This window comes from Protopterus annectens, chromosome 9.part0, assembly GCF_019279795.1.
Source record: "Protopterus annectens isolate FY-2018-M chromosome 9.part0, PAN1.0, whole genome shotgun sequence".
NCBI classification, from domain to species: domain Eukaryota; kingdom Metazoa; phylum Chordata; order Ceratodontiformes; family Protopteridae; genus Protopterus; species Protopterus annectens.
In genome coordinates, this window is record NC_056743.1 from 72511652 (window position 1) to 72524538 (window position 12887).

Sequence of the window (12887 nt, forward strand, 5' to 3'; positions counted from 1 at the left end):
AAGTCTTCAGCCGAAGACTCAGACACATCCGAAGCCTGCTCATAATCCTCAACACTGGCTCCATCCTAGGCCTCTTATCAGGAGGGGGCATAGAGCCTCTAATTAAAGTAATTAAATCTTCTGCCATTTTAAGCATGTGCTTCTTGGGCACAGAACCTGAAGAACTAGGAGTGACACCCACAGCAGCTAAACTAGACCTGCCTCTAGGAGAAGCCTTGGAAGCAGAAAGAGAGGGCCTAGACACCTTAGGAAGGGAGGGGAGTAAAGTAATCTGAGAAGCCCCTGTAGCCTGACCTGCCTCCTGGGAGGCCACATCCTGTAAAATCAAAGTTTCTCCCTGGGACTCCAGAGAGGCCTCCGTCGGAACCACCGGTTCCCCTGACGCCTCTAAAGAACCGGCGTCCGGTTCGGACGACTCCTCTAACCTAGCTTTAACTGCCTTGTCCTTGCACTTCTTTGAGGAAGCCGGAGCCGGAGCATCCGACGGCATATTGTAATTGCACCGCTTCCCAAAGACCAACCTGGCACAATCCAACCTTCGCTTTATAGTGCGTTTATTAAACCTAGCACAAAAGCGACACCCAACAACGTCGTGCTCAGGTCCCAAACAAGGTATACACAAATTATGGAAGTCCCTATGCGGAATCTGTTTCCCACAAGAAATACAGTTATTCACTTTTTCTGACATCCGGTAAACCACTGAGGCAAGAAAAAACCAAAATATTCCCCAACGGGGTACTTAACCAACTCTGACTTCGGTCTGAAACTCCGAATTCGAAAAATTTCAGAACGCCGAACGGCACTTGCAACACTGCTTCTGCATCGGACCATGCGGCAAAAAAGACTGAGGATATGACGTCGGTCATGCGCATTTGTACCCTGACGTTCTGATGTCAGTCAAATGCGCCTTGACCGACGTCAGCCTTATACTCTGATATTCGGGCCGACCGAGGGACAGCGGACTACCCCAAGTGTTAGGACTGCAGCAATGTGAGATGAAGAACATCAGGAGAAACAAAAATAGGTTTCAACTCTTGTAAGGCCTTGCCCTTATCCTGAACAGACTTGAAAAGTTCAGCAGCAGGACCAAAAACATTTACTGTCCAAAAGAGGATCCATCAATTTGGCCTTAATGTCATCAGGAAGAGCCTGAAGATGAAGCTCTGAGTAATGCCTCAAAACAGAACCAAATGCAGCAGCCCTGGAGGAAGCATCAGCTGCATCATAGCTGCACTTAGAATGTTGGACAACTTGAGAGGTGGAACCCAACAGGGAAAAAGCAGAGGCCTTCCCCTCTGACTCAGGAAGAACAGAAATAATCTGAGAGACTTGAGAAGGGACAGCCAAAGCATACCTAGTCATATGAGTCTGGTACTTAATGGCACTAAAGGATAAGGTGGCAGCAGTATAAACGTTCTTGCCCAGCCTCTCTCCATGGCCTTATTATCCTTATCAGAAGGAAGTAAACTGGTAGAGGACAGAAGTTTGGCCAGCTTGTCTGAAGAGACGGATACTACAGAGGGATCAGTAGAAGGGCATTTATACAAAAATTTACAGTCATTGGGCACCTTCAGCTTTCATAGCTGTAGATGGTTGAGAATCAGGGGCCACATCTTACCGCCAAATCTCCCTAAGATTTCCGGAACCACATCTTACTGCTCTTCTAACCTTTGGGGTAAGGTCTGGAGGGAGCGGAAAAACATACTCCCACAGCAGAGAGAGTTTTGCCATCCCGTTCAATCCTGGTAAGAGTCTCTTTTACGTGAGGGCCAAACAGTGACTAGTTGTCAAAGGGGGTGTTGGTAAAGGAGGACTTGAAGGGCTTCACAAATTGACAAAGGCACATCCAGGAGTGTCTATGCAAGGCAACTCCTGTGCCTGCTGCCCTACTCGCTCCATCTGCTGCATAAAACATCAGCCGCATGTATGAGTTAACTATAGAAGTCAAGGTCGCAAGATGCGAAGCTGCCTTGCTCGCAGCTCCTTCAGCTGTAGGATATCTCTCAACTTCTTTAGGAGATCCCTCTGAAAGCGTGTAAAGTGGGACAAATAATTCAGTGACCTGAGAGTAAAGGCCACTGAGGAAAACATATGCTTGCCACACCTGTCCATCATACGGGACTCTTTGTTCGGCGGATGGACAGAACAAAAAGTCTCCGCTAGTTCTTTCTTGGTGGCTGCCACCACCATCATAGCATCAACAGGCACCCCCTTTGATAGAAAAGGCTTATCATCTGGAGGAGTTATGAATTTACTGGGCCTCCTCGGAACTGGTTCCATAGTCTCTGGAGAGCTCCATGCCTTCAGACTCACTAGGGCCAGCAGTGGGTCGAAAGGCGAAGACACACAAGAGGTGGAGGGTCTGGAACCAAATGCATCCAGGTACACAGACTCATCCTCAGAAGGGGCAATGGATTTCCAGCCACCCCTCTAAGGATTTCCAGGATGTCTGAAAAAGAGAACTCCTCAGAGGGGGACCATGGGGACCCTTCTGAGTCCTCCAAGTCCGTGTCTGAAGTGAAGGACTCATGGGAGTCCAAATGCTTCCTCTTGCATTTCTTCTTCCAAGGAACTTCCTCTGAGGGGTGCTCTGGAGAGGTTTTGGAAAAGGTGGGTTCGCCCAATGGGGCATCCTGGAGCATTGGTTCCCTACACTTGGGGGGTTTGGGGGTTCGGAGGCAGACACCAGCACCAAAGGGGTAGGAGCCAATGGAGCCGAGGGTGGAGCGGTCTCAGAGAACAGCACACTCCTCATCAGCTCAAAGGCACCGCGTTCCTGGCCTGAATGAGTCCCCAGATCCGAAGAGACCAGAGATCTCCTCCGAAACAAGGGCGATGGCTCAGAGGCCAATGTAGGAACCGAAATCACCTGCGCCGAAGCTCCTAGAGGGAGAGCAGGGTCAGACAAGGGTCCAATACCACTTCCCCCCTCAGAGGCATCGAGCGAACATCAGCCCTCAGATCTCTCGATAGACTGAGTAAACAAGGAGATCGGAGTAGTAGTCAGAACTGAGAGACCGGTGGTAATCAGAACAGACAGTTCTACCACGACTTCCATGCACTCTGGCTCTGAACTCAAGGGAGTCGGTGGAGGAATTGATGCAGGTGTTGTTTGGACAGTCAGCACCACTTCCTTATGGGCTGGGCTCGATATTTTTGCTAATGCTGGTGTCTTGAGGAGCCTCTTCACCACCCTCTCTGAATCATCATCCGAAAGACTCCTGGATGAGAGAGAGGAATGGGTGGAAGACCGATAACTGCCTGCCACAGACTGCAAAAGCAGAGACTGTGGAGCAGACCCGCACCAGTTTCAGAGAGGGTGACCTGGTTCTCTTGTGAATCCTGACTGGCTCCAAGACTACTGATGGAGCCGCCGGAGAAAGGGCTTTGTCAGAACCAACACTCTGATCCAACAAACCCAAAGATTTTTCCTTTGCTCTGAATGCTCCAAAACTGGAGCCAACAAGGATGATGGCATAGCGGACTTGTCCTGTTTTTTGACTGACTGAATACCCTCAGAAGAAGCATCGAAGGGGCTCTTCAATAAGCCACGCAAAATCAACTTATTTTTTCTCTCCTGCAGAACCCAAGAACTAAAGGCATGACATATGGAAAACGAGTCCTGCAGGTGGACAGCCCCTAAGCAATAAACACAACTCGTGTGTCCGTCCGTAAGTGACATCTTCTGGCAGCAGGAGTCACACTTTTTAAAACCCAAAGGTTTTGTCTCCTTAGTGGAATCCTTAGACATACTATCAAATAACAGACACCAAGAATAATGACAGTAACAACACAATTGAACTATCACTATAACTACAACTGTAACTTCAACTTTAACTTTTTTTTTTTGAAAAGAAGGAGGAGAGCCTCTAAGTAAAACACAAACTCCCCCAACCAAGGAGAGCCTCTAACTTAAACAGATGCTCCTGTAAAGGCAGAGAAGAGAAGAAAAAGCCCTTTAATTAAAACGCAGGGCTAAAAAGGAGAAGAATCCTCCAAGTTAAAACAGGTTCACAAGGACAAGAAGGCATAAAGAAAAACGACGGCCACAACAACAAAAAACAGCAGTGGAAAAGTTTAGAAAGGGAGCTAAACTAATCAGAAAACACTCTAACACTCAATAATATCGAGAGACTAACACTATCTTTAACCCAAAGTTAGAATTTAGTCAAAAAGGAAAAACATTTAGCCTGAGCCAGTACAAGCAATCTCAAAGCTGCAAGCGGCAAACGAGATCTGGGTAACTACCACTAGGCATGTTGGGATAGGGGCTAGCCTCGAGCCAGTAAAAAGCTCTCGAGCTATAGTATACAGCCGAGTTGGAACAGAGGATCAGCTCTGAACCCAAACAGCAAAAATGAAGGCGAGATAGGGACAACATAACATTTAAGGGTTCTATTCCCGCATCAGTCACAAACCCTAGCCATACTTTTATAAAAAAGGAGCTCATAGGTGAAACACAAATACCGATCATCAATCACCAAGTAAGACTCTTAATTTCACTGAAATATCAATGATTCAGTTACTATCATGATTATGTCTTTAGAAATCTCTGATGAAAATCCATCAGGTTCTTCAGCCGTGCTCTCACTTCAACTCACTTTACCATCTCCTTTTCAGTGAAATCCACTTACCTGACCACTCTTTCTTCAATTCCACATCATCCACAAACCTTTCAGCAATGTAAACCCATTCCCTTGTGGAGACTTGGTCAAACTGTTCAATCAAAACACTGAACTGCTAAGCTACACTAGCGTAATATTTGAAATGACCACTGCCTTCTTTCATAAGAATTGAAAAAAAAAATATCCCTCTTCTAGAATTTAATACTCTTCTCTTCATATAATTATAAGCCCTTCTGACACTGGTTAACATGAATGCTCTGTACCTGTATATAAAATTCTCACCACCCACATATAATGACCTTTATTTCTATGACCAACAATGCTAGCCGCGAGCTTCCTTTGCAAACAATGACAGTTTAAGTTCTATATAATCAAGACACAAGAGTACAGTGTTCATAATGTTCAATAAAGAAAAGGTAGAAGGTGTGTACCCGAGTGCATTCAAAAATGTGGAGGAAATAAGGAACCAAAAGTCATTATCATAGCAAAGTATCAAGACAAATTATCACCGGTATGCATTTACTAAGGTAATGGTCTACATTAGCAGCAAAAGGATTACGGTTGGTGGGGCACATTAATGTAAAACAAGATTTATGGTAAGGATTAACTACAGAAGAAGGGGTATGGGAGTGCCTGCATACATGGACAGATAAAATCTACCATTTAGTTTCACTCTCACAATGCTGTTTGCGCTTACTACCTACTTTTGCTTACTCCTGATAAATACCAAGTGCTATCCTGTCACTGTACAATGCTTCGCTATGGAACTGGCCAAAATGCCAGGAAATTGAAGCATCTTCCCAAGTCAAAGATGTGGATAAACAATTCTGCATTCCTAACTCAAGAGTTACAAGTAGTTTATTTAAGGCAGGTAGACTGTATCCTGTCCAGCAATCATTCACACCAACAGACAAGATTTGCAAAACTGAGAGAGAACAGATTGATCTGTTTACTGTCAGTATGTTTAAACTGGCAGATGCACAATAGTACATACAGTTAAGCTAATAAATATTTATTTTATAGATTTGGATCCATGCTCTGGCATGTACTCAAGACAAAAGCAACAGGTTCTATGTTCCTGCTTACCTTTCTTCTCTCCCAGCTGGCTCACTCTGAAATACACAGATACTTGGATTTGGTCCTTTCTAATTCTTCATCCTCTGTTTCTAAACTGGAGGAACTCTCCCTCCTCCTCTTTGAAGATGTGCTGTCATTTAATGGTGCTGCAGAATTTAAATAAATAAATAACGTTGGTGTCTTTTTACTGACTGTATAATTTAAACCAGTTCGCTACAACAGATGCTTTTTAGCAGGAAAAAGATGAGCTCTGGGTGTATACAGGTTTGAAAGGAAAAAGACAGACTCAAAGCCAACATTATATTGCAATAAGCAGTGTTATGTGCAGCACCCTAGTGATTCATATAAAAAAATAAAAAATAAAAAAAATGCACAAAACACCAAAAAATGCAAATTAAAATGAAGCATCATGTTACTCAGCAGATTTCACTGCATTCACTTATTTTCAATACATTTTGATCCACTTCAGAATCATAAGAAGCCACAGCCTATCCAAGCAAGCAATAGGCATAAGGCAGGAAGAGAATCCTGGAAGGAGCATTAGTAAACATACTTTGGAACAATATGGAATCTCAACTCACTATCACCACAACAAATTCTGACTCAAGTTACAAAAACAGCAGTAGGTGGGCTACTGATATAATGGCATCACAGAAAGTAGGTACAGTGACCAACTCCACTAAATCTACCGCTACAGAATACAGAACCTAAGGCAGAAGCTGAGGTCCTGGACTTGAGGGTCAACAGCATAAACAAGTGCACCACTATGTCACTCGATTAACAAGTATAAAACCTAACGCAAACTATCAAATGTATTTTGGGAGTTATCAGAGTCAGACATATTTTAAAATATTTAAAAATAATAAAGTCTGTGTCTGACCCATACCATGTTATGAAGTGATGTTTAGTGTTTTGGGTTACTAAAATTAAATCTATGTCAGCAATACAAAGGAATACATATCACTTTCTTTTTCAGACAAGAGAATTAAAGACTGGTAGTAGTATCCTCTTACATTCCCGTGCTCCAAGTTAGTCATAGTAAACAAGCTTAACTTACATTTACAATAAATACATTCACATGTTTTTTGCATTTATCAATCTTCTGGATTACGATAAATATTTCTGTTCTGACTCAACCTAAATGGCACTAAAAAGAAGTTATCTACTCACCATAACGTACCATCTGTGTTGCCCATTTTCATTCAACATCAACGTATGGGGCTTGTATCTGCCTCGGCCACTATTTTTAGCTCGTGGAAGCCTACGAACTCTTGAGCTCCTCTCTACTCACAATGTCTCAATCCTATTTCCCTCAGAACATGCATAGAGCTCAAAAGGAAAGAAGACAGTACATTTATATACAGACACCATCACTGGAGATCAAGCCACAAAAGGTTTAAGATGTCCTTTGAATCCTCACATCTTGTCTATGAACAGGGGGAAGGAGGATGGGGAGTTGATGGTGACTGAAAATGGACAACACAGATGGAACGTTATGGTGAGTACATAACTTTTATCTGAGGTTGTCAATTTTTATTCACCATCAACGTATGGGACACGTTCCCCAGCTACCTAATTCCTGATCAGATCTAATTTGTAATGGTTGACAATGGTGTGCAGATTACACGAAGTAGCAGCTGAGCAAATATCATCCCATAGAAGCTCTGGAATGAAAAACAGTGGAAGTTGCCACATATGTGGTGGAATGAGCTCTTACAGGTTTGGAGAGAGGCACATTCAATTTTGGATACACCAAAGAAATACATCAGTTATCCATTTGGCTACAGTTACTTTCTTAACGGGTTGTCCCGACCTATGGTGGGCAAAGGAAATGAAAAGCTGGTCTGACTTCCTGAAGTCCTTTGTACGATGCAAACAGTAATACCACTGTCTATGAACATCCAATGAATGCAGAAAAAGCTCCCATTTGTTACTGAAATTTGGAAAGAATACTGGAAGATGAATCGACTGACTAATACTGGATTCTGACATCACCTTTGGTACAAAGGAAGCAGTGGTCTATAAGGAAACCCTATCTTTGTGAAAGACCACATAAGGGAGGTTTCAGGATAAAGCCTGAAGTTCTAATATTTTCCTGGCAGATTCTATAGCAACCAGAAAAGCTGTCTTACAACATAGGAATTTCAAATCAATTGGCTGTAGGCTCAAAGAGGGGTTGCGTTAGGCCTTGTAATACTAGAATTAAATCCCTTGGGGAAACAGTGTCTTTAAAGGGAGGTCTTAGCAGAAGAGCATCTTTCAGAAAAACTTTACAAATCTTTGTAGAAGCCAGGAAAGAACTGTGTAATCTCGCATGGAAATTTGAAATTCCTACAAGCTGAACACTAATAGTAGATGCGCTTGCTCCTTTCATTAAACAATTCCACTAGAAATTCAAGGACTGCACAACTAGGAGCTGTAAAGGGTTCTATGTGATTTTGCTCCTCCCAGTAAGCAAATCTTTTCCACTTGCTCTTGTACAATTTCCTAGTAGACGGCTTATGGGAAGATAATAGAGTAGAACGGACTGAGGAAGAAAGCATAGATTGCCTGGCCATCAATGGAATTGGAGAAACCATGCGGTCAGTCAGACAAAAGATCGGCAGTCGGACCCAAATAGGTGAGGCCAAAGAAAGGGGAAAACACTTGTCGAGGCCAGTAAGGTGCAATGAGGATTACTCTGCTCTTCAATCTGGCTGCCTTCTGTAAGAATCTGGGGATCAAGGGAGTTGGGAGATAGGCGTATAACAGACTGGGAGGCCAATCGTGGAGAAGAGCATCCCTCGGTGACTCCCCCACTGGGGGGATTAGGGAAAAGAAGCTGCTGCATTTGTTGTTCAGGGTAGATGCACAAAGACTGCAGCAAGGCTGGTCCCATTGCCAAAAATCATTTTCGTAGCTTTCTGGTTGCGGGACCACTCATGAGGTAATAGAATGAACCTGCTGAGTTTGTCTGCTATCAGACTGGACTTCCCCAGAATGTGCATTGCCAACAGAAAATGACTGGAGGCTATCGCCCACTGCCACACTCTCAGGGCTTCTCAACACAAGGGGTAAGACTTGGTTCCTCCTTGCTTGTTGATACACCAAACTACCAACATATTGTCCATTTGGATCACAATTGTCCCAAGCGGGAGACAATCTTGGAAGGCTTGCAACATCAAAAGCACCACTCTCATCTTCAGAACACTGATATGCAGGTTGGCCTCTGTGGGGGACCAAGTGCCTTGGACTGTCTTCTCCAGATAATGGCCCCCACCCAATCTGAGAAGCGTCCGTGGTCACTATGGCCTTGGGCTGAAGAGATATGAACGAGCGACCTTGTAGGGCTGACTTCACTGTGTCCACCATGAGAGGCAATTTTTGCATATCTGAGTAACCCTGATCTTTGTCGACATATGGTCAGTGAAGATGACCATTGGGTTTGCAGCATCCACTGTAACACTCTCATCTGAAACCTTGCTAGGGGTACTAAGGTAATGGCTGCCTCCATCAAGCATAGAGCCTGCAGGACTTTTCTGGCCGATATATTTGTGCTGCAAGTAATTCTCCCGACCTGGCTTCTGATGCTCTGTAGTCATGATAATGGTATGGACGCGAGCATGGATTGAGTGTCGAAGACTGTGCCTATGAATTCCAGACTTTGGGTGGGTTGTAATTTTGATTTGTTGTGATTTATTGTGATCCCGAGAGTTAAGCAAATTTTTAGTACTTGGTCTCTTGCTTGTACCAAATGATGTCTGGTTGGGGTGGTGATGAGCCAGTCATCCAGATAAGGAAAAAGCAGGATTTCCTGCATCATTAAATGGGCTGCTACCACTGCCATGCATTTGGTAAACACCCTGGGGACTGTGGTGAGGTCTAAGGGCAGTACTCTGAACTGGTAGTAACTGACTCCCACTGAGAAGCTAAGTGCCTCCTGGACCATCTCTGTTCATTGTTATGTGATAGTATGCATCCTGGAGGTCTATCAAGCACATTCAGTCTTCCTTCCCTACAAAAAAAAGTAGAATGGACTGTCCCGTGACTATTTGGAACTTGGTGTGCATAAGAAACTTGTTTAACATGTTGCTATCCAAAACTGGTCTCCAGTCCTCTGCCTTTTTTGGAACCAAAAAGAATCTGGAGTAAGTTCCGTATCCTATCTTGTCCGGTAGGACTTCTTGGATGGCTCTTTTTGTGAGCAACTGTTGAATTTGCCGAGTTGCTGGCTCTCTTTGACTGGATGGAACATCGGGAGTTTCATTACTGACTGGGGTGGAAGGAAAAAGGGTATGGTATAACCTCTGGTAATAATTCTCTGCACCCAAATATCATTTGTTATACTTAGGCAGGCTGTTTGGTGCAGAGAAAAATGACCCACAACTGCCTCCAGCGGTAGACAATTGGGTCTCCTTTCAGGAGCACTGATGGAGTCTTATCAAACAAAGCATCTCTGGACTCTATATTCTGTGGGCTTCCTCTGCCAAGAGGGCATCTTCTATTGTTAACAGTTCCCCCTCTGCCTGTGGGGCATCTTCTATTGTTAACAGTTCCCCCTCTGCCTCTGGGATGATACGTTCCACGTGTGTTGGGGAAAGAACCTTCAGATTGTTTGAACCACATCTTGCAATATCCTCACTGATTCCTTGAAAAGGTTCTTTCAGGGGTCAAAAAATGTACTCCAATGGCAAACGAGGTCTTTCTGTCCTCCTCACACCATGGTAAGTGTTTCTTTAACAGTGGGTCTGAAAAGGGAGAAGCCATCAAACAGAGCACTGACAAAAGAAGACTTAAAAGGCTCCATACAATCAAACAGGTTCATCCAACTATACCTCCCTCTCATGCATATGCCTGAACCTGCCACCCTTGAGGCACCTTCCGTTGCACTGGAGATAAGCCTCATGGAAGAGTTCACAACTGATTGTAAGGTAGCCAACTGAGGGGGCACAGACACTTGAGTCCTTGCACTCATTGTTCTTGCCAAAAAGTTATAAAGTTTGTCGAGTAGATTCCACTGCAACCTCATTAAATGGGCTAGGTAATTCAGAGCCTGAACAGCAAAAGTTGCTGAAGCATACACTCGCTTCCCCAATCTATCACCATAGACCCTCTATTACAAAGATGGACAGTCAAAATCTCCTTCACGAGTTCCTTTTTTGTGGCCGCCGCCACAACCATGGCACCAACTGGTACAACCTCACTCTAAAACTTCCTTTCTAATGTTTGTGCTGTAATCTTATTTGGTCTTTTGAGATGGGTTCCGTCAAGTCAGGTTCCTTACAAGCCTTCTGACAAATTAGGTCCAATAATTTGTTGGGTGGCAGAGCTATCCAGGAGGTGTTTTAGGAGTTTGAGGACATCAAGTAGTGATTTGGGGGACCCTTCTTCGACGTTGGTATCAGTGGTGAGAGATTCTTGAGGTGAGCCTATGTGTTTCCTCTTACACCGCCTCTTCCTAGGGACTTCCTCGGTGGGATGATCCAGGGAAGTGTCAGAAGAAGAAGGACTCCTTGATTGGGCTGTCTGGAAGCTTTGAACTGGCTGTCCCCATGGCAAGGAGTGGTGAGGTTCACGAGACAAAGTCAAAGGAGTAGTTAAGGATGGAGCCAAGGAGGAGGGCCCACCTGATCTGAAGGTGAAGAAAAAACCCTCTTCACTACCTCGACAGCTGACCTCCCCGGGTAAGAGGAGATCAATGGCACAGAGCAAGAAGGTCACTGGTCCACCAGCACCCAGCCCCCCCCCCCCCCCGAGGAGGAAGCCAGAGCCAAACTATTGAACGCTGAAGCTCCAAGAGGGAGAGATGGCTCAGAAAACCTTGGAGTCAACTGCACCCCAGATTAGAGGCTGAAGCGTCGGCACCAAGAGCCATCCGGATTCAAAAGAGTTGGAGCTGACGAACTCAGAGTCATAGCTGGATCCAACGAACCCAGCTTCCTCGAATCTGACCCAGATAGACACTCAGGTCCAAAAACTCTGAAACTAAGTGTTGGGTCAGAGGAGGAGTAGCTGTTGACAGAGGTCCCTGATCCGATGGGGTAGGGACTCTAAAGGCACTCCTCTGAGGTTGTTCCATGACCAGCTACTTCACCATCCTAGCCACATCAGCTTCAGTTAAGCTTTTTGACGAATATGAGGATACCAAGGTCGAAGGCCTAGAGTGCCTCTCCAGGAAGAGAGGGTACCCTTGAAGGCACCGGATCCAAGGAAGGTAAGTAGATGGTCCTGGGAATGGTTATCAGATCAGAGGACTTAGAATCTGATGTAGTTTTCTTTTCAGGATCCAGAGAAACCATCTTTGTCAGATCTGCTTGTGGAGCCGGGGAAGTTGGATCTGACCTCAGTAGCTTCTTCTGGAGTTCTGCAGAGAGTACATCAACAGACTTGGATCTTTTAGCATGATCCATAGCCTTGGACCTTGTACTTTGAGTTTGTGAAGAAGTGCAGGGTTGAGCCCCAGTGATGGCTTGAGAAAAAGTCATAGGCAGCAACCCTTTTAAAATCAATTTGTTTTTCCACTCTGAGGGCCCGGGGGTTAAATGCCTCTCAGATACTGCACTGCTTATTTAGATGTTCCAGTCCTAAGCAGTATACACACAAAGAATGCCCATCTGAAAAAGGCATCTTCTGACCACATCTAACACACTTCTTAAAATCCCTTTCTGACATGCTAAATGTACTTAAAGGAGAGAAGTGAAGTGAACAAAGCAATCACAGAACTACAAACTACGGAAACTTGGAAATACCTATAAAGTTGAAAGGAAACATTTATTTTTATATCAGAGTAGAGAGAGAAAGAGAGGAGTGTTTACAAGAAAAAAAAATATTTGTAACCTCAGCAAACAGCAAGTAACAGCTAAACGACTGATAGATGAATATAGTGAAGAAGACTGAAAGGTTAAATGAAGAAATTCTAAATTTTAGAAGTTCTGAAAAAAAATCTTATCAGAGCTCAAGAGAAGTTAGCAACCACGTCTTGACGCTACAAAGTACAAACAAGCTCTCAGGGGAATAGGAGTGAGGCACTGTGGTTAGAGAGGAGCTTGAGAGTTTGTAGGCTTCCACAAGCTAAAAATAGTGGCAGAGTCGGATCCGAGGATGGAATCTGAGCCTCATATGTTGAGGAATAAAAACTGACAACATTATATCAAATTTTAGGTAGAGTAATCAAAAATGTAATTTTGTAACTTGAAAAAGGACAAA

The 12887-nt window shown here is 44.2% G+C and overlaps 1 protein-coding gene across 2 annotated transcripts in view; it reads right to left on the reverse strand.

The window, feature by feature from the left end:
- CRY2 (cryptochrome circadian regulator 2) overlaps window positions 1–12887 on the reverse strand; it is a 526322-nt gene that overhangs the window by 71181 nt on the left and 442254 nt on the right. For both annotated transcript variants that reach the window (XM_044082571.1, XM_044082570.1), the window contains one exon: window positions 5712–5848. In XM_044082571.1, the coding sequence (XP_043938506.1) occupies window positions 5733–5848 (116 nt within the window). In that variant the 3' untranslated portion in view covers window positions 5712–5732. The remainder of the gene's footprint in view (window positions 1–5711; window positions 5849–12887) is intronic.